The sequence below is a fragment of the Coregonus lavaretus genome (assembly GCF_964263955.1).
Source record: "Coregonus lavaretus genome assembly, chromosome: 40".
Classification (NCBI taxonomy): domain Eukaryota; kingdom Metazoa; phylum Chordata; class Actinopteri; order Salmoniformes; family Salmonidae; genus Coregonus; species Coregonus lavaretus.
The window spans coordinates 4394118-4415389 of NC_140027.1; the positions used below are offsets into that span (position 1 = coordinate 4394118).

Consider the following 21272-nt stretch of genomic DNA (forward strand, 5'->3'; position numbering starts at 1 on the left):
CTGTAGTCAATGCGGAAGTTACAAGTGACCACACAAGAAACACCCCCATCTCAAACTTGACACAACTTCCCCCCTCTCTACTTGCTGTTGTTGATGCTGCAGAATAACATCAGTGTTAAATCATGACCCTTGTGAAAAGTTTGAGAGAGATCTTATTGGCAGAATGTTTCAAACTTTTTGTAGAAAACATATCACTGTAGACTAACAGTTACACTTAAACAAATCTTTGAGAGACAATTCCCCCCCCCAAAATATGCTATACTTAAAATGTTCTTATCAATTAAAATAACATGCATCTGACAAAGAACCGGGTAAAACACACTGAGATATTCACTGTTTAACTTGTAGTGTTCCATTAAACAACCTTTATAAAATAGCACCTGCTCAAGCTTTAAAGTAATCAACATAAACCAATAAAATAACATTAATAGAATATTGGCTACCTTGACGAGATGCGCTTGGAAAGCAAGTCATTTTGCAAAGAGATGAAAAAAATTAATAAAGCCACAATCAATATCCTTGTATCATTGAATGATTTGGCACTGCATGCTGTCATAGAACGAGGAATATGGATGTGTGTAGTCCTGCGTCGAAGCGCGCCTGTGTTCAAAATGCCATGCAGGAGTCCGACGGATTACACCTCTCGGCTCTCCATACACGGGCCGAGCGCTACAGTTTGGATTCGGGACTACCTCTCCATATATGGACCGTCCTGCGCATTACGAAGTGCGACCCTGAGCTCTTTAGCGCTCGTCTACGGGAGTGTCCGGTGCGCACCCGTCCCAAGAACCAAATATGGATGGAGGGGTCGGGAGAATTCCTGTGGAATAGATGGGCATTCCTAATGGTTGTCAGGAGACGAAAAAAGGTGGATGGCGTCGGGTATATAAGGTTGACGGTGGTTGCTGTCAGTCCTTAGCTGGAACCAGCAGTGGTAAAGTTCTGCAACTGAGCTTCTTCTAAAAGAAAACCAGGTAAGAGAACGGGTCCGTGGAATATTAGACCGCACTGCTGCACGAGGGAACAGCATTGAGGTCAATACGAGGAGTGGATTTTTTTCTCTCTGGGACATTACATCATGGACTCTGGATAACGAATTAAACAAATCAAAGATAATCAACACAGTATTGTGACAGGCAGTGAAACTTGGCAGCCAACCTCCAGCACAGTTTAACTTCTAGCCTACTTTAGTAAACTAAACAGATTTCACCTGGCTGTCAAATGATTATTATGATAATAGAAGAGATTTGATTTAGTTTACCTGGGCGGCAGGTAGCTTAGTGGGTAAGAGCGTTGTGCCAGTAACCGAAAGGTCGCTGGTTCTAATCCCCGAGCCGACTAGGTGACAAATCTGTCGATATACCCTTAAGCAAGGCACTTAACCCTAATTGCTCATGTAAGTCGCTCTGGATAAGAGCGTCTGCTAAATGACTAAAATGTAAATAAATCCACCTGCATAATGTGGGCTAATGCATGCATGTTAAACATTGTTGATTTAAATGATAATTGGTCTTTGAGATACAATTATTTCAAATTACATTTTGGTAGTTCATTTTATTTATTAAAATAATGTAAGACAAAATATTGAATAGGCTTACTGGATATTGGAAAACCTGTTATGTCAGGAGGTGAGAGCGAGAGAACTTTGTATTGAATCAAAAGTTCCTGGAACGACTGCATCACATGCTTATAGGCTACCCTATATGATAGGTTACCCAATATGTGTATTGATAGTCGATCTATTTAACCAGATTATCGACAGGTTTATAGTGCGTTACCTGAAATCCTTATTAATAGAAAACGTATATGTAATGCAAAATGATTCCAGGGAACGATTTTTTAAATGTTTGTGGTCAATGTGTCATGTGTAGCCTAACGTTATCATGCTCACTTTGGTAAAATGACGCAGACTACAGTGTCAGACCACCGTGTCATATTTAAGCAATAAGGCCTGAGGGGGTGTGGTATATGGCCAATATACCACGGCTAAGGGATGTTCTTCTGCACAATGCAACGTGGATTGCCTGGACACAGTCCTTAGCTGTGGTATATTGGCTATATACCACAAACCCCCGAGGTGCCTTACTGCTATTATAAACTCGTTACCAACTAATTTTTTTTGTCATACCTGTGTCATCCAGGAGCCAAACTTCCCGGTTTATAATTATATCTATAGCTCTAACCTGTTTATTCGAGGCGTCAAGTAGTCCAGGGTTTCTCCAACTTTTTTGCGTCCCCCTCGTTATATCAGAACACAATTCCTACTTTAGAGTGCGATAAAAAATACCAATCAAGCAGTTTTACTATGACTTCTGCAGTGCATGGCCATGGGGCAGAGAAATAATTATGCAGTATAAAGCTTAAATATTGCATTTATGTTGCAAACAAGATTTTTGGGCAATACAATAATAATTGAGTTGAAATGTTTTATCATTGATGGAGTACTGTGGATACCAATACCCCTGTGAGTCCCCCAGGCTCATGTAGTGCATCTAAGACAGGGGTGTCAAACTCATTCCATGGAGGGCCTAGTGTCTGCAGGTTTTTGTTTTTTCCTTTCAATTAAGCCCTAGACAAACAGGTGAAGTGAGTTCTTTACTAATTAGTGACCTTAATTCATCAATCAAGGACAAGGGAGGAGTGAAAACCCGTAGACACTCGGCCCTCCGTGGAATGAGTTTGACACCTGAGTGTGAAGAACATAAATTGTGGACCCCACTTTGGGAACCACTGATGTAAGCAACCTAATATGTCTGATGGGATTATCGGTCAACTCTCAGTGTAATGTTATTAATTCTGTGGGAAAATGGGCATACATGATGCATTAGCAATACATCCGAAAGTATCGTTTTTACGCACAGAATGTCGTTTTCACGAATAGAATGTCAGTGAGAGATCTTGTAGTAAGTAGGCTACTTACAGTATACTGTATGATAAACGTGTGTTCCTTTTGCACCTTGTCTCAGAACCCACCAAGATGTGTGACGACGACGAGACTACCGCTCTTGTGTGCGACAATGGCTCCGGCCTGGTCAAGGCTGGCTTCGCCGGCGACGACGCCCCCAGGGCTGTCTTCCCCTCCATTGTCGGTCGCCCTCGTCACCAGGTACGTAAAAGTACCACTCCTTGGTATGGATAGTTTTGTGAATGAAGGCGCCAAACCTTGTTTCATGATATAGCTATGATATCCAAAGTACAAACATATGCGTAAAAAGCATATTGGCAAATATATACGAATTCAAGTTCAATAATGCATTTAGTTATAGTTTACTAGTGCTAACGTGTAATGTGTCAGGTGTGACGTGCCGTTTTAGTGTCCAAGGTGTAGTGTACCGTTAGATTATAATGTGCAGTTGTTAGGCGTGTCGCCATGTCTTCGCGGGTGTCTCAATGGACTTGTTCTGTCTCTTCCAGGGTGTGATGGTGGGTATGGGTCAGAAGGACTCCTACGTAGGAGATGAAGCTCAGAGCAAGAGGGGTATCCTGACCCTGAAGTATCCCATCGAGCACGGTATCATCACTAACTGGGACGACATGGAGAAGATCTGGCACCACACCTTCTACAACGAGCTGCGCGTTGCCCCCGAGGAGCACCCCACCCTGCTCACTGAGGCCCCCCTGAACCCCAAGGCCAACAGAGAGAAGATGACACAGATCATGTTCGAGACCTTCAACGTTCCCGCCATGTATGTGGCCATCCAGGCTGTCCTGTCTCTGTACGCTTCCGGTCGTACCACCGGTAAGAACTTGCCCTACGCGCGCCTTTTACGCACACAACCTGTTATTTGTATTTCAAGTTGTTGATGGTTGGGTTGTCTGCTTTACTGAATGGTGGTGTTTTCTGTGTTTAGGTATTGTGCTGGACTCCGGTGATGGTGTGACCCACAACGTCCCCATCTATGAGGGTTACGCTCTCCCCCACGCCATCATGCGTCTGGATCTGGCTGGTCGCGATTTGACTGACTACCTCATGAAGATCCTGACCGAGCGTGGCTACTCTTTCGTCACAACCGGTGAGCATGAACTTTTTGTTTTTACACAGAAATGCTTGTTTGATCATTTTCAAGTATTAGAACGTTGTACACACAAAAGCGCAAGACGCACGGGGATATACTTAAACGCATTAACGGAAATGTCTCATTTCAGCCGAGCGTGAGATCGTGCGTGACATTAAGGAGAAGCTGTGCTATGTCGCCCTGGACTTCGAGAACGAAATGGCCACCGCCGCCTCCTCCTCCTCCTTGGAGAAGAGCTACGAGCTTCCCGACGGTCAGGTCATCACCATCGGTAACGAGCGTTTCCGTTGCCCAGAGACCCTCTTCCAGCCTTCCTTCATTGGTGCGTATTTACCGTTATAGGCCTATAATATAATCCAACATAAAATCTTCGGCCTAAAGAGTGGTTGAATATTAATATTGATATTTGTACACCTGCACAGGTATGGAGTCCGCTGGTATTCATGAGACTGCCTACAACAGCATCATGAAGTGCGACATTGACATCCGTAAGGACCTGTACGCCAACAATGTGCTTTCCGGTGGTACCACGATGTACCCTGGTATTGCTGACCGTATGCAGAAGGAGATCACTGCCCTGGCCCCCAGCACCATGAAGATCAAGGTAATTACAAATAAACTATACTTTTACGCACACTAAAATAGTTATAAGAGATGCCATAGGTCTGCATAATTGTGTCATTGTCAATGTGTTACCTGTGTTACCTATGGTACCCATGGTACCCAGTATCTAATCGTGCTTTTCTCACTTGGCATAGATCATTGCCCCACCTGAGCGTAAATACTCCGTCTGGATCGGTGGCTCCATCCTGGCTTCCCTGTCCACTTTCCAGGCAATGTGGATCACCAAGCAGGAGTACGACGAGGCAGGCCCCAGCATTGTTCACCGCAAGTGCTTCTAAATGCATTGTCAACATCTCGCTAAGGATCCAAGCAACAACGGCACACCGCCTTGCGATCAAGGGACAACTTTATACAACTGTTACATTGTAACAGCGAAAGCTCAGCAAAACGGAGAGAATGACGTCAACATCACGACGTGTGAGGAAAAAATACCAACATGTGAATGTAAAATGTACATAAATGTTATTTATTGATATAGTCCATCATTTGGTATTTTTTGGTGAGCACAGTCTGTTTCGGGGACAAGCAAGGGGGACAGAGGGTGACCACAACGTTGTTTTCTCTGGTTACCGGATATTGGCTCAGAAGTACGTGCCATCTGTACTCGAGGCAAAACATATCAACTACTAACCATCAAGAGATCCACATAGGAAATAAAAAACATCTATTTTCAAACGTGTTTCTGTTCTTTTGTTCTTTTGAGGTGCATTACAACACAATCAACACTTAAAATAGGCCTTAAAAAGTGCCTTTATGGTGTGAGTTTTATGATGCTGTTAAAAACCCATTAGGGCAAAGATGAACTCCCTTTTTGGCACACAGCAACATAAATAGCCCACACATATATGAGACACTTTAAATTTGGATGCCTTTCAATGTTTTGAAGAACAAGGGCCAATATGACTGCCTGGAACTGGAAGGACAAACAATGAGCTCAAGTAGGCCTACAAGTGTTTAAATAAATTGTTCTTAACGTTCCTGAAGAAACAAACAATGTCATGGATATAAGACTATACATAATTGAGCAGACCTCCTTTGTGATATTAACTATATTTTACAATAATATTATAATATTATCAATGTGCCTAAAATACGAATTGTTCTCTCTAACTATTTATTTAACAAACATTAGCCTACATTTTAATTGAAGTGAGAGTGAATAATTGTATTTTATGTGTTAGATTCAGACTAAACAATGACATAGCATTCTTTCATCAAGGAGGTAGTCACAGCAAATCCTTGTTCACAGCAGAGCAGTTATCTTTGTCACCAAATTAGGCAATTTGACTGCAATACCAATATGGATATTGATTTTAAATCACATGAGCAGGCTAATATATCATTTGATATTTCACAACTGAAAAAATACCTTTGAGGCTGGAGGAAAAAAACACATTACATTTGTATTATCCATGTATACTTGTTTCAAATAAATAAATAAAATAAAAGGATTACACACCTGTTGAAGTAATACACGGCTTTAGAATAAAATGCATCCGAAGAAGAGACGCGCGCCAGTACCATGCTGTTCCGGGCATGCGCACTGCACTTGCTATAGCTTTACATGGAGAAACATCCTCTCTAATGCCAAGGTTGAGAGGGCTATATTCTGACGAAGATTCAATGTAGAGATATGCGCCACAACAGGCAATTATAATGCAGGAATACTTTAAGTGAAAATTATGATGTTCTGTAATTCTCCATAATGAAGTCCGAGTGAGGGGTAAGCTTATAAGCGTTCTGGTCGTGTTTACAACCACTACAGTGCGCAGGTAGAAGCAAACGTCGACGCCACCAGCAGTGCATGGTTTCGTCACCCTATTGCTTGTAAGTATTTACATTTAATAAATTACGTTTGGTATTTGGGCTAACAATAACATTTCAGTAGCAATAGACCCGTGCAAAGTGTTTTGATAAAGACGCCCGTATTGGCGTCTGCAAACAGTCTCGGATATTGTCGAGAAGCCTTCAAAAACAGTAGCTTCACGCCTCAATCATAAAGCAGGCACGGTCATATTTATGCAACAGAAACAGCAGATAAACCACAAAACTGATTTTTGTCGTGGCTTATGTAGTTTATGTTGCAGAAAAGGCAAAGGGAAACAATTTAGGCCGTGGCTGGTTTATGCATGGGAATGCTCTTAATAAACTACATAACTAGGCTACATAGGGCCTACACTAAATAAGAATATTAAATTACTTAAAATAAATTATCACCATCTATTCTGTTATAGTATTCTAGGCCTAAACAACATTGTAATAACGATGCTATTACTGCATATAGACTATGTGTATATTTCTAGCGTCAGGTGGGCGTTATGGGGCGCAGCCTATAGATAGCCATCAGACGGCATGGGTTACTTTATTCGAGGGAGGGAAACGCCGACAGGTAATTCTAGAAGGCCCAGGTGTTCTGGATTCCTACTGGTTTTAGATGTGTCACCAGTAGCCTACAAGGACACATTCCACACCAAATATAGAAACATAGGCCTAGTTACTGTTGCATTGTAGGGGTATGTATGTAATAACACTTATCTTTTCTCCTCTCCTCCATAGTTTGTGAGCTGATCAAAATTGGACCAAAGCAATAACAGGAATCATGGTGACTAAGAAAATCCGTACAGAGTACATGAAGAAATTCAAAGAGCCGAAATGGGAGACGTTTTCCAAGTGCTACGAGGACTCAGTGAAGTACAGGTTGTCTAGGCGGGTGATGGAGCACGCTCACAAACCTCTGTGGTTCTGGGAGGGGTGGGATACCTCGACCGGGTCAGACTCCAGCGCCAGTGGGTGGTCGACCCCCAAGATGAGGAATAAAGTCGCGCCTTTAGACGTCAAACCTCAGACACCATCAGTGAAGTCAGAATCAAGGGAGAGCCCGGAACCGAAGCCTTCTTCTGTGAATGGGGAACCAGAATTGGAGGCCAAGGAGTTTACCCTCTTGGATGCACTACCACCCACAGGTATCTATCTTCTACTATTGCAAATACTTTTATACACCTGTGTGTTGATCCTATTGTAATAAGGCCTGCAGTATACTATGCTTTTGAGCTACAAACATAAAGAAAAAAGGTCTTAACTTGTTAGGTCTCTACACTGAGTGTACAGAACATTTAGAACCCCTGCTCTTTCAATGATATAGACTGACCAGGTGAATCCAGGTGAAATCTATGATCCCTTATTGGTGTCACTTGTTAAATCCACTTCAATCAGTGTAGATGAAGGGGAGGAGACAGGTTAAAGAAGGCTTTTATGTCTTGAGGCCATTCAGAGGGTGAATGGGCAAGACAAAATATTTAAGTGCCTTTGAATGGGGTATTGTAGTAGGTGCCAGAAGCACCTTTATGTGTCAAGAACTGCAATGCTGCTTGGTTTTTCACGCTCAACAGTTTCCCATGTGTATCAAGAATTGTCCACCACCCAAAGCATCCCTGTGGAATGCTTTTGACACCTTGTAGAGTCCATGCCCCGATGAATTGAGGCTGTTCTGAGGGCAAAAGGGGGTTCAACTCAATATTAAGAATGTGTTCCTAATGTTTGGTATAGTGTATAATAAAACTACATCACTTTCTGCTCATTCAAAGAGTCTGTAATAGAGAACGGGGGCCTAAACGAACCAGACGAGGGGACAGTTAGCGGGTCAGTAGTACAAAATGGTCCAGCAGCTGAAACTCCAACAGATGAGGGACCAGCAGACAAGACGTCATCAGACGAGGAGCCGGTGAAGACTGAGCCTAAGCGTCGCCACCGCCATCGTGTCCCTCGCTCAGAACCCTGTCAAAGGGACTGTTCCTGTGACGACATCAAGTCTGCACCCATCAGGAAGCCCTCCAGAGCAAAGAGCCAGCCCCCGACCATCACCACAGAGAAGGAGAACAGACAACCTTCCTCCCGGCTCGACTGGGCAGAGAGACACGCGTCGTCTGCTAGGAGGTCTACAAATGAGGTAAGAGTGTGTGTGTGTGACTGTGTGTGTGAGAGGCTGGGCATATGTGAGGTTGGGAAAATGCTTTGATATTCATTCCATTTGATGTTATTTCAGTACCAGACTTGCATTTGGTTTCTCAGGCCAGGGTATAATGATCAAAAGAGGCTAACATTATAGGAATACTGGATGAAAGCTGTGTAGCTTATGTAATGCAGTATTACTGTGCGTCAAACATCTATTCTGCAAATAAGTTATTTCAGGGAAAATAGATAGGAGGCCATTTTGAGTCTTTTGGCACATCTTCATGGAAAGGATACCAGAGAAGCGTAGCTCATCATCCAACACTCCCCTCCAGAAACTATCAATAATAGAAGAGTGGTATGTATTTCGGAAGCACCTATCCTATCTCATTGCCCTAACCGCCCAGGGACCTCTCTCTCTCCGCAGAGTCGCACATCCGACGCATGCGTCCAGACCAGACGGGAGTCGGATAAACGCTGTTCGAATCTGGACCGGAGGAGGGCACGGTCCGCCGACCTGGAGAAGATACGGCGGTTGGAGTTGGCCGTGGTAGATGACCGTTGGATGACCGAGTACATGCGCTGCTTCTCTGCCCGGTTGAGGTAGAGCATAAGGATCATGGGTATTCCACCGCCACCGTCGACCATTCAATTTTTAACACCATGTTTTCTTATTGAGGATTGGTTAACAGAACAAAATGACTGGATTGGTTTAGACACGAATTAGGGCCCTGAGGTTTTCCTTGCCACGTACATTTACATTTTCGTCATTTAGCAGACGCTCTTATCCAGAGCGTAACCTGACTAGGAAGAACTCAGGGCCCTAATCATAAGGTATGGTTGATTTGTTAAGTTGATCGCTTAGTTGGCCATATGCCACTTTTCTTCTTTCTTTCACAAGGGATGGAACAATCATAGTAGAATATTGAAAGATATGTAGTTATGCTTTGAGAAATTGGACTGGTCTGTGCATTTTTATGCTGCTGACTACAGAGTATGATTTGTACTGTATTATTATAAATTCCAAGCAAGATTATGGTTTTTACACATCGCTTTAGTTTGGTGGCATTTTTGACATTCTGTGTTGCTTATGTCATTTCAGGCTCTATCACAAAGGCAGCTGCATAAAATCAGAAAGTTAGATCAGGGGTATTCAACCGGGAGTACTGCAGGGGTCCACAATAATAAACATAAAAAGCTACAGTAAAAAATAGAAGAATATTTTCTTTTTAATGATGTCAAATGTATTTCTCAACTCCTAATATTGAGCAAATTACACTCATTGGAGCTAATTACACTCACTGGAGTATCTGACATACTGTAGGCTTTAACAAAGCAGCCGCTGGTAAGCTTTCTTGTCTTGTTTTAGCCAAAACGTGGCAAAAATAAATGTTTGGAGTTACCTTTCTAGCTAATAGGCTATGAAAAACAATCTACCAAATCGATTAATTTAAAAATGTTGATTAATTCTCCTTGCCATTCACCTGATGATAAGACAAGACATGACATGCAGGGGGAAAAAAGCTAGCATATGATGAGGGTCCCTGGGTTGCCGGTTTGCTTGGGCGTGGGTCCCTATGCAAGAAAAGGTTGAAGACCCCTGAGTTAGATGTAAGGACCAAACAATTATTGTTTTAGATATTACAGTATTTTTGAGCTACTAAAAGCCATAGCCAAGGGATTGCGGCATAGAGCTGCAGAGAAAGAAACTGTTAGCGGGGTAATATCCTGCATTAGCTTTATTGTATTTGTTGCAAATTTCCATCTAAATCTAGAATGCATTCCAGAGGCTTGTATTGTTAATATTTTCATTTAAATGTAAAGCTCTTATCAACAGCACAATGGAAACTGTTGTAAAGTTGGAGAAAGATACTGTTAGACATTGTATGACATAGTTATTGTGCTCACACCTGTATTTCCTGTTCTTTATATCTTGGCTAGCCTGGAAACTAACCACCCTGATCTCGCGAGCTCACATTCTGTTTCGCTACACAGATACAGAACGTAAGCACGCGAGATCAGGATGGTTCGTACGAGGCGCCATCTTGGCAGCTTCACCCTCCAATTTAGGGTTGTCTTATATTTTACAATCACAAACACTCACTGCCTCAAGTTTTGTAGTAGACAGGCCGAAATTGCAATGTAACGTGGTAAAGAAATGCCCTAATGTGCTACATCACCAAATACGCTTTTTAGAGTATGTCACTCACACTCAATCACCATTGTCTTTGACAGGTTTTCGTAGATGTACTTATTTGATGGTTATTCATACTGAATTGTGAGGTCAGTACCAATTTATGTATCTGTAATTGAAAATTAGGGCTATTTTGATAGAAATGAAGTGTTGTATTTGAAATATAGGTTGTTGTGGGTTGTGATTAATGCTCAGTTTACATACATTTCCTATTTTTTGCTATGCTTATACATAGTACTATTCACTCAGAATGTTTTTACTCAGAATGTATACTTTTACATTTCACCAAATCATTCACTTTCACCTCTATCTTAGCTTAGGAACGGTTCCGTTGGAATGACGTTTCCAGAACGTCTCACGGGGAACCTTGTTGGACACCAGCAGTTTTTTGGAGTGTTGAAATGGGTGTGGCTTTAATTGACTAATGCGTGTACAATCTGATGAGACTTCCCTTGTGTCCGCCAGAGGGGAGTCTTTAGTGTGTGTGGTTGGTTGTGGTTGTAGAGGCAGAGAGAGCTCACTGTTAAGACGATTACCGACTGGCATTATCTTACGGTCATCTTTATTCAGAGTGGTCAAAGATCCATTGGTGGTCATGTGACACCTCCCTCCTATGTCATCATGGGTTGGCAAAACAACCCAGTAATTCTTTACTTGAACATTACATTATAAGAAGTCATAGGATTTTATGTCAGGTTATGACTAAGTCATGAAAACTGAAGAGCTGGCTGCTTAAATCACAGACAGGTTTGAGTAAAGTGTCTGTGTGTTCATTGTCCTTTAAAACATTCCTTTATGAATATGTTCATTCCATGAACCATCTCTCAGGAAGGAATAAGAGACACTAATGATGTGTCTAAAGGCTTACTGTAACTACAATGTGAGGAAATGTGATGGACTGTTTCAGGGGCTTGGAACACACTGTTTCAAAACTAAATTGATTGTTTTATATAGGAGATTAATTGTTTGAGCTCTCTGAACAACGCTTAGAGTTATTTTTATGTGTGGATTTGATTTGCATAAGATATTATTTGACCAAAAGTGATATATGTCTCATACAATAGTATATATAACCATGTTTGTGTTTTATTTCAACAGATGTTTACATTTTTGATCACTGTATTTGTATTTGAAAACATGCACAATTATATATATTTTTGTCCACTTTGAAACATTGCTGTGAATTAAAATAATATTTGAATAGTTGAGTTGTTTGCTTTTGTTTATGTTTATATAGGCATTTAAAAAACAACAACACTGTGATGTATTTTTGCATGACCCCTCCATGACCCATAAGGACACAATTTGATCAATTAATACCAGTGATATTATACATGATTCGTTTTAATTCGATTTCACTCCTAACCTATGTGATATACTTAGGGTATTTTAGGGTATTTCAACCTACAGCCCTTTCTGCACTGCTGCTCTGAGGTCTATCTGATGTCACTGTCCAGCATTGGCACCAGGGTTAAGAGTAGAGTAGAGTAATCTATGGATAGTATCCTCCTACTTCAGTGACTGCAAACGGCTGCCATCTATCCAGGCCTGAAAAGTTACAAAATCTGTGTTGGGCATGGTGTCCTTGGTGCATTGTAGAGCACCCTGTCTGTCACTTAACTGCCAGGTATGTGTCCCACTAGTCTCTGCCAAGTCCCCAACAACCGGATGTTCCTGTTTTCAGAGGAAATGGAAAGAGAGCCTGTGACGCAACTTCCGCTTTTGGACGTTAACAAGGTGACACTCCGTCTTAACTCCTCCTCCACATTTACTGGATTGGTTGAACAGTGCAGAAGAGAACCTCCCCCGACAGTTGTTTTTTCTCCTCGTCAAGACCATTATGTAGGGATCTAGTTTCAGGCGTTTCTTTCATGTATGCTACGTTAGTGTCCCACCAACTTCCGTCAATGTGAGAAATATATAACTAGTTGTTTTAGTCAAAACAGTACTCCAATTTGCTACCATGTTGATCCGTTAGTGAGGTATTGTGATATTCTGAGACACTCCATCATGACTACAACTACATTGTCACTTTTCTCTATTAGTTAAATAACTTCTTGTTAGGTGTGGTCATCTGCGCTCTATGGTGTCTGAAACGTAACGGAAAGGTTCAGTGAAACGTTAGAATCACATACCAGATCATATTCTCTCTCCAGAATACTTCTGACGTTATCGTCCTCTATGACCCATGTGTCCCAGTGTAGGATATGGAGTACTGTATGATTCCAGTGAGGTGACCACCACAGCACTTACAAGGCTTTCGTATTAAGTCGTCAGCCTGACACAATGACAGACTAGACAGGACATTTCAGATGTTATGTATGATGAGTGAATTCCGTGGGACAATACATCATTAGGTTCAGACAAAAGGCCTCTTAGCATGCAGATCTCCTGACAAAGGGTTTAGCACTGGCTATAAATACCAACCTGTCACATACCCACCTCCGGCAGCTGATGGAGAGAGACAGAGTGTGTGTGTGTGTGTTGGCACATCGGTGTTTAAGAGACAAACAAATTGTATTTGCTGGTTTATGGAGAGTGCAATGGTTATCTTTTGATTGTTTAAAAGAGACAGAAACACTTCCTTAAATCTTTATGAGTGTGGGTATCTTTTTCTGTATGTGTGTGCCCGAAGTCAATAAAATCAAATCCCCGTTAACACAGTAACACATTAATTACAAAGTAACACTGACAGTGACAAGCAACTGCATACAACAGTGAGTCCTTCAATCAGAGCCAAAGTCTATTCAAGCCCTTTCTACTTGAGAATTCCACCCTCCAGACATCTTCCCGCTCTATTTAAAGCCACCTGGCATTTCAAAACGCAATAGGGCCAAAATAGGTGCCTTCAGGAACACCACCAGCCGCCTGGGACTGAAAGGGGGAAGGGCTTTGGGCATTAAATATAGCCCCCCACGTGTTCCTTTGCCAGCAGAGAAGGACCCCTCCCTAATTGACAGTGTCTGAGAAAGGAGTCTTGGAAAAAGGGGCAGGCTCTGGGGTATGAAATATCTTGAATGGTCGAAGCTGGGTAAAAGGGAGAATTGCTGCGTCAACAACAGTGAGTTATGTCTGTCCATAAATGCAGTGGTTGCTTTGAGTGGAGCCACTGAGCCGCAGGAGGGCAGAACAGAGCCAGAGCTGTGGTCTTTGACTTAAGTCTTTAATGCTAGTCAGAGATAATATGCCCAGTTGAAGAGCACAGCTAAGAGGGGGGACTGAAATAGCCCCTTTTGCAAGAGCAGCCAGGTCCTCTAAAAACAGCCTGTTGCTTCTAGGCAGAGGCACTCAATCGTACATCTAGAATACTATAAGATCTGCTGTTTGGATCCACTATGTATTTGTGCTACATACAGTGGGGGAAAAAAGTATTTAGTCATCCACTAATTGTGCAAGTTCTCCCACTTAAAAAGATGAGAGAGGCCTGTAATTTTCATCATAGGTACACGTCAACTATGACAGACAAATTGAGATTTTTTTTCTCCAGAAAATCAAATTGTAGGATTTTTAATGAATTTCTTTGCAAATTATGGTGGAAAATAAGTATTTGGTCACCTACAAACAAGCAAGATTTCTGGCTCTCACAGACCTGTAACTTCTTCTTTAAGAGGCTCCTCTGTCCTCCACTCGTTACCTGTATTAATGGCACCTGTTTGAACTTGTTATCAGTATAAAAGACACCTGTCCACAACCTCAAACAGTCACACTCCAAACTCCACTATGGCCAAGACCAAAGAGCTGTCAAAGGACACCAGAAACAAAATTGTAGACCTGCACCAGGCTGGGAAGACTGAATCTGCAATAGGTAAGCACCTTGGTTTGAAGAAATCAACTGTGGGAGCAATTATTAGGAAATGGAAGACATACAAGACCACTGATAATCTCCCTTGATCTGGGGCTCCACGCAAGATCTCACCCCGTGGGGTCAAAATTATCACAAGAACGGTGAGCAAAAATCCCAGAACCACACGGGGGGACCTAGTGAATGACCTGCAGAGAGCTGGGACCAAAGTAACAAAGCCTACCATCAGTAACACACTACGCCGCCAGGGACTCAAATCCAGCAGTGCCAGACGTGTCCCCCTGCTTAAGCCAGTACATGTCCAGGCCCGTCTGAAGTTTGCTAGAGTGCATTTGGATGATCCAGAAGAGGATTGGGAGAATGTCATATGGTTAGATGAAACCAAAATATAACTTTTTGGTAAAAACTAAACTCTTCGTGTTTGGAGGACAAAGAATGCTGAGTTGCATCCAAAGAACACCATACCTACTGTGAAGCATGGGGGTGGAAACATCATGCTTTGGGGCTGTTTTTATGCAAAGGGACCAGGACGACTGATCTGTGTAAAGGAAAGAATGAATGGGGCCATGTATGTGAGATTTTGAGTGAAAATCTCCTTCCATCAGCAAGGGCATTGAAGATGAAACGTGGCTGGGTCTTTCAGCATGACAATGATCCCAAACACACCGCCCGGGCAACGAAGGAGTGGCTTCGTAAGAAGCATTTCAAGGTCCTGGAGTGGCCTAGCCAGTCTCCAGATCTCAACCCTATAGAAAATCTTTGGAGGGAGTTGAAAGTCTGTGTTGCCCAGCGACAGCCCCAAAACATCACTGCTCTAGAGGAGATCTGCATGGAGGAATTGGCCAAAATACCAGCAACAGTGTGTGAAAACCTTGTGAAGATTTACAGAAAAAGTTTGACCTGTGTCATTGCCAACAAAGGGTATATAACAAAGTATTGAGAAACTTTTGTTATTGACCAAATACTTATTTTCAAATAAATTCATTAAAAATCCTACAATGTGATTTTCTGGATTTTTTTCCCTAATTTTGTCTGTCATTGTTGACGTGTACCTATGATGAAAATTACAGGCCTCTCTCATCTTTTTAAGTGGGAGAACTTGCACAATTGGTGGCTGACTAAATACTTTTTTCCCCCACTGTATTTGTGGAATAGGTTTGTAGACCTACAGTACAGTGCAAGAAATATCTATATTATATGGATTAGGCAACTGAATGATGCATTGATGTCTTGAAATTCAGATAGTATGAAGATCTGTGACACTGTGTGATGTCTTCTCTAAACTCATGCCTTTAAACAGTAAATAGGTCTCTGCCACTATTAAGATATATGAGGTGACAGAAATGCACTGACCTTGGTCAACTTGAGGCTTGGTGGATCATGAACTGCAGCTCAGCTCAGGATTTGTAATGCTTCAGGGACCTCTAGTGGCAGTGAATTTCAGTCACGACAATAGAAGATGGCAGGGTTTTCTCTCTTCCAACTCCCTCAAAATTGAACAGTTTTTATATTATGGATTTATACGATTTTCTTATAAGTTAGAAATCAAATAATCTTTTATATATTTTGTCTATATATTTAGAATATTTTCATTAAAAAATATTGTATTTTTTTGTTGTTGGTAGGATAGAGTCCAGGTGATAACAGACCACCAAGTCAAATAAAATATATATATTTAAAAGATGTATATTTATAAAAAATATATATATGGGGGATTGGAAATGATGCACACGATTACATTGATAGAAGCCACAATCTATTTGCAATATTAAAGCTGATCCACACCCTAAAAAATTAAAAATAAAATTTTTAAAAAGACCACCAATTCATAAGCAAGGGAGAGTACACATTGGAACAGACAACTAATGGATGAGTGAATAGGAATTTGAAGCTGCACCTGCCAAATGCCTCACAAGTTAACCACACCAGTATGTCAACTTTCTCAAGCTGTTCAACTCTTGGTGACAGCACAACAATAAAAAAAGAGTACTACAGAATATGGGAGGCATTAACAATGTAATAAATTACAAATAAACATTTAATTTATAATAAAAAATAAGATCGCCATCACTAGGGCCAGAAAAAATCAGTGTTGTCATTAATCAATAATCAGTTAAAGCTTATGTTTTCTATAATTATCAGACTTTATTTTAAATCCTTTAAATTCTTTCAGTGTGCTTAAGAAATATCTCCACTTGCAGATATTATTTGCCAATTAACCATAATAAATTACTTCCCTCGCTTCTTTGGAGTGATATAAACCCCGTCCCTCAGTGATCTCTGTTCTCTTTATGGTAAAGCACTAGCAGCAGGGTGACAGGGTCTGAGTCTTGCTTAGTCTTCCTAGGCAGACGGTCTTGGTTGACATCAGAGCAGGGCTAAGGTGTGATGGCATTCAGGGGACTGAGAGTCAGCCACCATATGCCCAGCTAATCCAATCCAGGTGGTCCTGTCTCATCCTATTAGAAAGCTGCGTACGGCCTCCACCGGAGAACCACTACGATTCATCACCACGACAGACCTGACCAGGGATCAGGAGGGAAAGCCAAACCAACTGATCTGCAGATTAGTCAGATTAGAGTCAATCTGACTGGGAAGCTACAGTATCCTTTAGCTGTGTTTGGTTGGTATGTCCAGCAATATCAACAACTGATACAGGAACAGTGTTTTAGACTACTTGAATTTGAAAGACCAATAATTGTACTTGATCTGATATAGGTTAGTAAACAACATTGAAAGACTTAATTGTCAAAATGGCGGACACAAAGCAAGTTTATGGTTTGGCGTTACAGTTTCTACTGGCTAGTTTCTCGTAATCCTCCACAACATTCTCCACTGGTGACCTTTGAACCTTGATGGGGGTTACACAGAAGTCATTGTGAAGTCAGTCATTTCATTAGTAGTCTCCCCAGCTATTGGATTTGCTAACTCAAATCACTTAATTTAGACTTGCTGTGACTTGCTGTTAGGTATCACTAACGCTGACATTCTGCATTTCATTCATTATCTTGCCAGCAACGATAATGCTTTCTAGTGCTTCTCCTTTTTAGATATTAAATAATTCCATGAGTCTTTAGATAATACATTTAAATTTTTCCAACATATTATTGATCCAGGTCTGTTTTCCTAAGTGCTATTATATCTGGAGTGAAAAAAATAAATAAAAGACAAGCATAGAAAAATAAAAAATCCTAAACAGCTGCTTTGGGGGTTCAGTCGGAGTCTCCTCCCACACGCTCTCCTGCCACAACAACACAGCTCAGCTTCTTCCACCAAGTCTCAGAGAGACTCTTGATCTTATCCGGGGTCTTCTTCCTCAGGCTCTGCCTCTGCTGGAGCTGCTGAACGTTCTCCGCCGGCTGGATGCTGGCCAAGATGGCCTGGTCAAACACCTCCTTCAGGTTCTTCTGGGTCAGACCCGAGCACTCTACGAAGGACACGGCCCCAATATCCTGTGCCAGCTGCTGGGCCTCCTCGGTTCCCACGGGCCGCTCCTGGTTCCTGGCCAGCTGGACCAGCACCTGGACGTCTTCCCTCAGGTCCAGCTGGGTCCCCACTAGGACCATGGGTGCCCCGGGGCAGTGACGGCGGATCTCAGGCGCCCAGCGGTCGGTGGCATTGCGGAAGGAGGAGGGGCGCACCACGCTGTAGCAGAGCAGGAAGACGTCGGCATTGCGGTAGCATAGAGGGCGGATCCGGTCCAGCTCGTCCTATAGGAGACAGGAGGGGAAAAGTCTCAAGTTGAGGAAGTGGAAGGGTCAGAGATACCCAATCCCAAATTGATTCTTAGCCCTGATCTTATGGCATACCATGTAGATCTGATTCTGAAAAGACTACTACTGGATGGTTAGCAACATGGTCCAGTAATACGTCCCTTTCTCTCTCTGAGTTCAGGTCATATTGATTATTACACCTATTCAATCCTTTCAGATCTACAAAGGTGCCTATTAAGGAGAATGGGAAGAGTTGATTTGGAATTGGTCATGAGTCAGGGAGAGCAAGGTCTGTGAGTGTAATCCAAAAGGGGGCGATAAAGCACAGAGAGCCAGAGGGGAGAGGTAAGAAGGTATAGATTCTGGGAGCATGGACAGGAACCTCCTACAGGGGGCGATATAAGTCTGAGGATCAAGGGGAGGCAATGGCTATGAAATATATTCTGCCAGGGGGTAATAACTACTGACACAGGATCAGAGAAGGGAGGGTGTGCAGGGGAATCCCTACAGTGAGCAACCAAGACACAGGGGGTAAAATGTGGAAGCAACCTATGTTGGGATAAGTGAAGCTGTGGAATCTAAACAAACTACTGACCACTGATAGAGAATGGCTTACATTAATAGTGTCATCCTCCATCCCCCATTTCTATCATTTTGAGCAGAACATGTGAAGAAAGAATAATGTGTTAGCGTTACCACTACAATAGGATATCCTTGTTAATGTGCCTGTAGTTTACTAACACTCATTTAGTGTTGGATTCAAAAACAAAACTTTGACTCACCTGGCCAGCCATATCACAGAGTTGCAGTCTCACAGGTTTTCCATCCACCACAACCATAACTGAGAAGGAGAAGAGCGTGCACAGATTTGTTATTGATGGTGACAGCATTAAGACACCTGTTCAATGCCTACCTGTCATAGCACTATAGGCATCAGTGACGTTTACTTTGCACCATCAAATTATATAAAATAGTCACCTATTATTGACTCGGAGAGATCTAAAATAATATACTATACACAAAAGCAAAAAAAAAAAAAAAAAAAAACATTTATAAAATGCAACATTTGGATAAATCAATTAATGAGTAAAACTTGTGACAAAAGCTGTCAAATTAACAATATCACGTTTTCGGGTTATCTGATTTCTCACAAATTACCTGCAAAGTTATCGAAAGCTGTTGGAATGTATTCTGTCGGATATCCATTTGTGGTGTAGCTGACGATAAGACTTGTCTTCCCGACCGCTCCATCTCCCACGAGGACGCAGTTCACCTTGCGCTCAGGTACGGAGCCCGATCGCCGGCGCTTTGAAAGAGGAAAGTCTCTGTTCTTGCCCCGCCGTGGTGGTACCGGTGGAGCCGGATCCGAGATCCGACGGGGTTTCTGCACTCCTATATCTTGTGGAAGCATTGTGCCGTCGAATAACTGGCCTAATCCACGGGGAATAACACTTCAATAATGCCAGAGCCGTCTGGGTCTCTGCACTTTGATATCCCATATGTTGGTTCTAGAGTTTATAGAACCAGCACGCACCTGACTGTCCGTTTCTGTCAGTGAGTCATATAAATGTAGATAAATAATAATTCAGGTAGGCTACAGCGGAACTCGTGCAGCATACTGTAAACGCATTCTGCGTTAAGTTTCTCTTGATTGGCATCCTCTGCATCTGGTGTGTTCATGGTTGTAAGAGGCTTACCGCGCGCCACATGAGGTGCGGTCGGTGTCCCAGGGCTTTCAAAGTGAAACAAACTAAGATCATTGGAAACTCTGATCCCCTGTAGTAAATAATGTGATCCACTTTGTCATTTACACAAGTAAATATGGTGAATATCTAGACCAGGGGTACTCAACTCCTACCCTATGAGGTCCGGAGCCTGCTCGTTTTCTGTTCTATCGGATCATTAATTGCACCCACCTGGTGTCACAGGTCTAAATCAGTCCTTGACTAGAGGGGAACAATGAAAAATGCAGTGAAACATTGCTTCGAGGTCCAGAGTTACGTTTGAGAAATCTAGACCAATTATGTAGGTCTACACATTTTTCTTGATCTATTTTTTAAGGATATGGTCCACTGAATATTAATTTGTTTTCTTTATTTGTTTGATTCTAGCAACAACATAAGAAGAATGGGTAGCCAATAAAACCAGACAAGTTTTATCTCTAACAAAGTTGCATTATCCTTCCATAAAGTAAATGAGGACTCCAACATGAGTATTAACCCTGACCCAGGGCCAGCCCTAGGCATAAGTGACCACTTAGGGGGGCCCCGCCCCAATTTCGAAATTTGGTTGTGCATTGGCAGTTTTTGTCTTGTTATGTCAGTCACTGCCAGTCACTCAATTAGCCCATTGAGATTGGTAACTTAGTCTAGCCAGCTATCTAAACTTGTAGTAATCAGCGGAATTACCGACCGGGCATGCAGGGCACGTACCCAGGGGCCCTGACCTCCAGGAGGCCCCCGTTGATTTTGTTAGTTACTTTCACTCAAATATCATATTAACATGGCATTAAGTCATGACAAAATGTGTAGAATTGCAGGAAATTAGCTTCAGAACTGCAAAAATGTCTCTCCAACTTATGGCAAAAGGAGTAAAATGGCATAAAATGAGTTATAAAATTGTTAAATCTTCTCTCCATCCTTTGGCAAAATGTGTACAATTGCAGCAAATGTACTTTAAAACTGCAACATTTTCTCTACGCCCCATGGCAAAATGTGTAGAATTGCAGGAATTATTTTTCAAAAAAAATTCTATCCTCCGTCAAGAGGGGGGCCACTAAAATGTTTTGCCCGCCAAGTGTGGGATCCGCAATAAAATGTTGCTTAGGGTCCTCAAAAGTCTAGGGCCTGCCATGACAGGACAACTGTGTGGATTGATAAGTGATTTATGTGTGCCCTCTAGTGGAAAAAGCACACAACCTGTGAGGGTTGGAGTCTAGGGCTTAAATTGCAGGTGCCAATGCATCATGACGGTGA

At 42.2% G+C, this 21272-nt stretch overlaps 3 protein-coding genes across 3 annotated transcripts; 2 read left to right on the top strand and 1 right to left on the bottom strand.

Annotated features, from left to right (window-relative positions):
* Positions 1–934: 934 nt before the first annotated feature.
* On the top strand, positions 935–5214 carry LOC311113596 (actin, alpha skeletal muscle 2-like). Its single transcript, XM_084156848.1, has 7 exons — positions 935–974; positions 2967–3106; positions 3415–3739; positions 3852–4013; positions 4147–4338; positions 4439–4620; positions 4775–5214. Exons 2-7 carry the CDS (start codon positions 2978–2980, stop codon positions 4916–4918), a joined length of 1134 nt encoding a protein of 377 aa, XP_084012974.1. The 5' UTR covers positions 935–974; positions 2967–2977; the 3' UTR covers positions 4919–5214.
* A 2025-nt stretch (positions 5215–7239) lies between these two features.
* On the top strand, positions 7240–9195 carry LOC311113698 (centriole, cilia and spindle-associated protein-like; the record flags this gene model as incomplete). Its single annotated transcript, XM_084157000.1, has 3 exons — positions 7240–7603; positions 8225–8586; positions 9016–9195. The coding sequence occupies 3 exons, from the start codon at positions 7240–7242 to the stop codon at positions 9193–9195; spliced, it is 906 nt and encodes a 301-aa protein (XP_084013126.1).
* An 8601-nt stretch (positions 9196–17796) lies between these two features.
* Positions 17797–19708, bottom strand: LOC311113323 (rho-related GTP-binding protein RhoU-like; the record flags this gene model as incomplete). The annotated part of the gene is made up of 3 exons (XM_084156544.1): positions 17797–18294; positions 19080–19138; positions 19456–19708. The coding sequence occupies 3 exons, from the start codon at positions 19706–19708 to the stop codon at positions 17797–17799; spliced, it is 810 nt and encodes a 269-aa protein (XP_084012670.1).
* Positions 19709–21272: the final 1564 nt, after the last annotated feature.

What these genes read in the sequence shown, in the direction of transcription:
- LOC311113596 (XM_084156848.1), top strand. Translation starts at nt 2,978, where the DNA reads ATGTGTGACGACGACGAGACTACCGCTCTTGTGTGCGACAATGGCTCC. An exon ending in TCGGTCGCCCTCGTCACCAG is followed by an intron (nt 3,107 to 3,414) that starts GTACGTAAAAGT and finishes TGTCTCTTCCAG; the next exon opens with GGTGTGATGGTGGGTATGGG. An exon ending in CCAGCACCATGAAGATCAAG is followed by an intron (nt 4,621 to 4,774) that starts GTAATTACAAAT and finishes CACTTGGCATAG; the next exon opens with ATCATTGCCCCACCTGAGCG.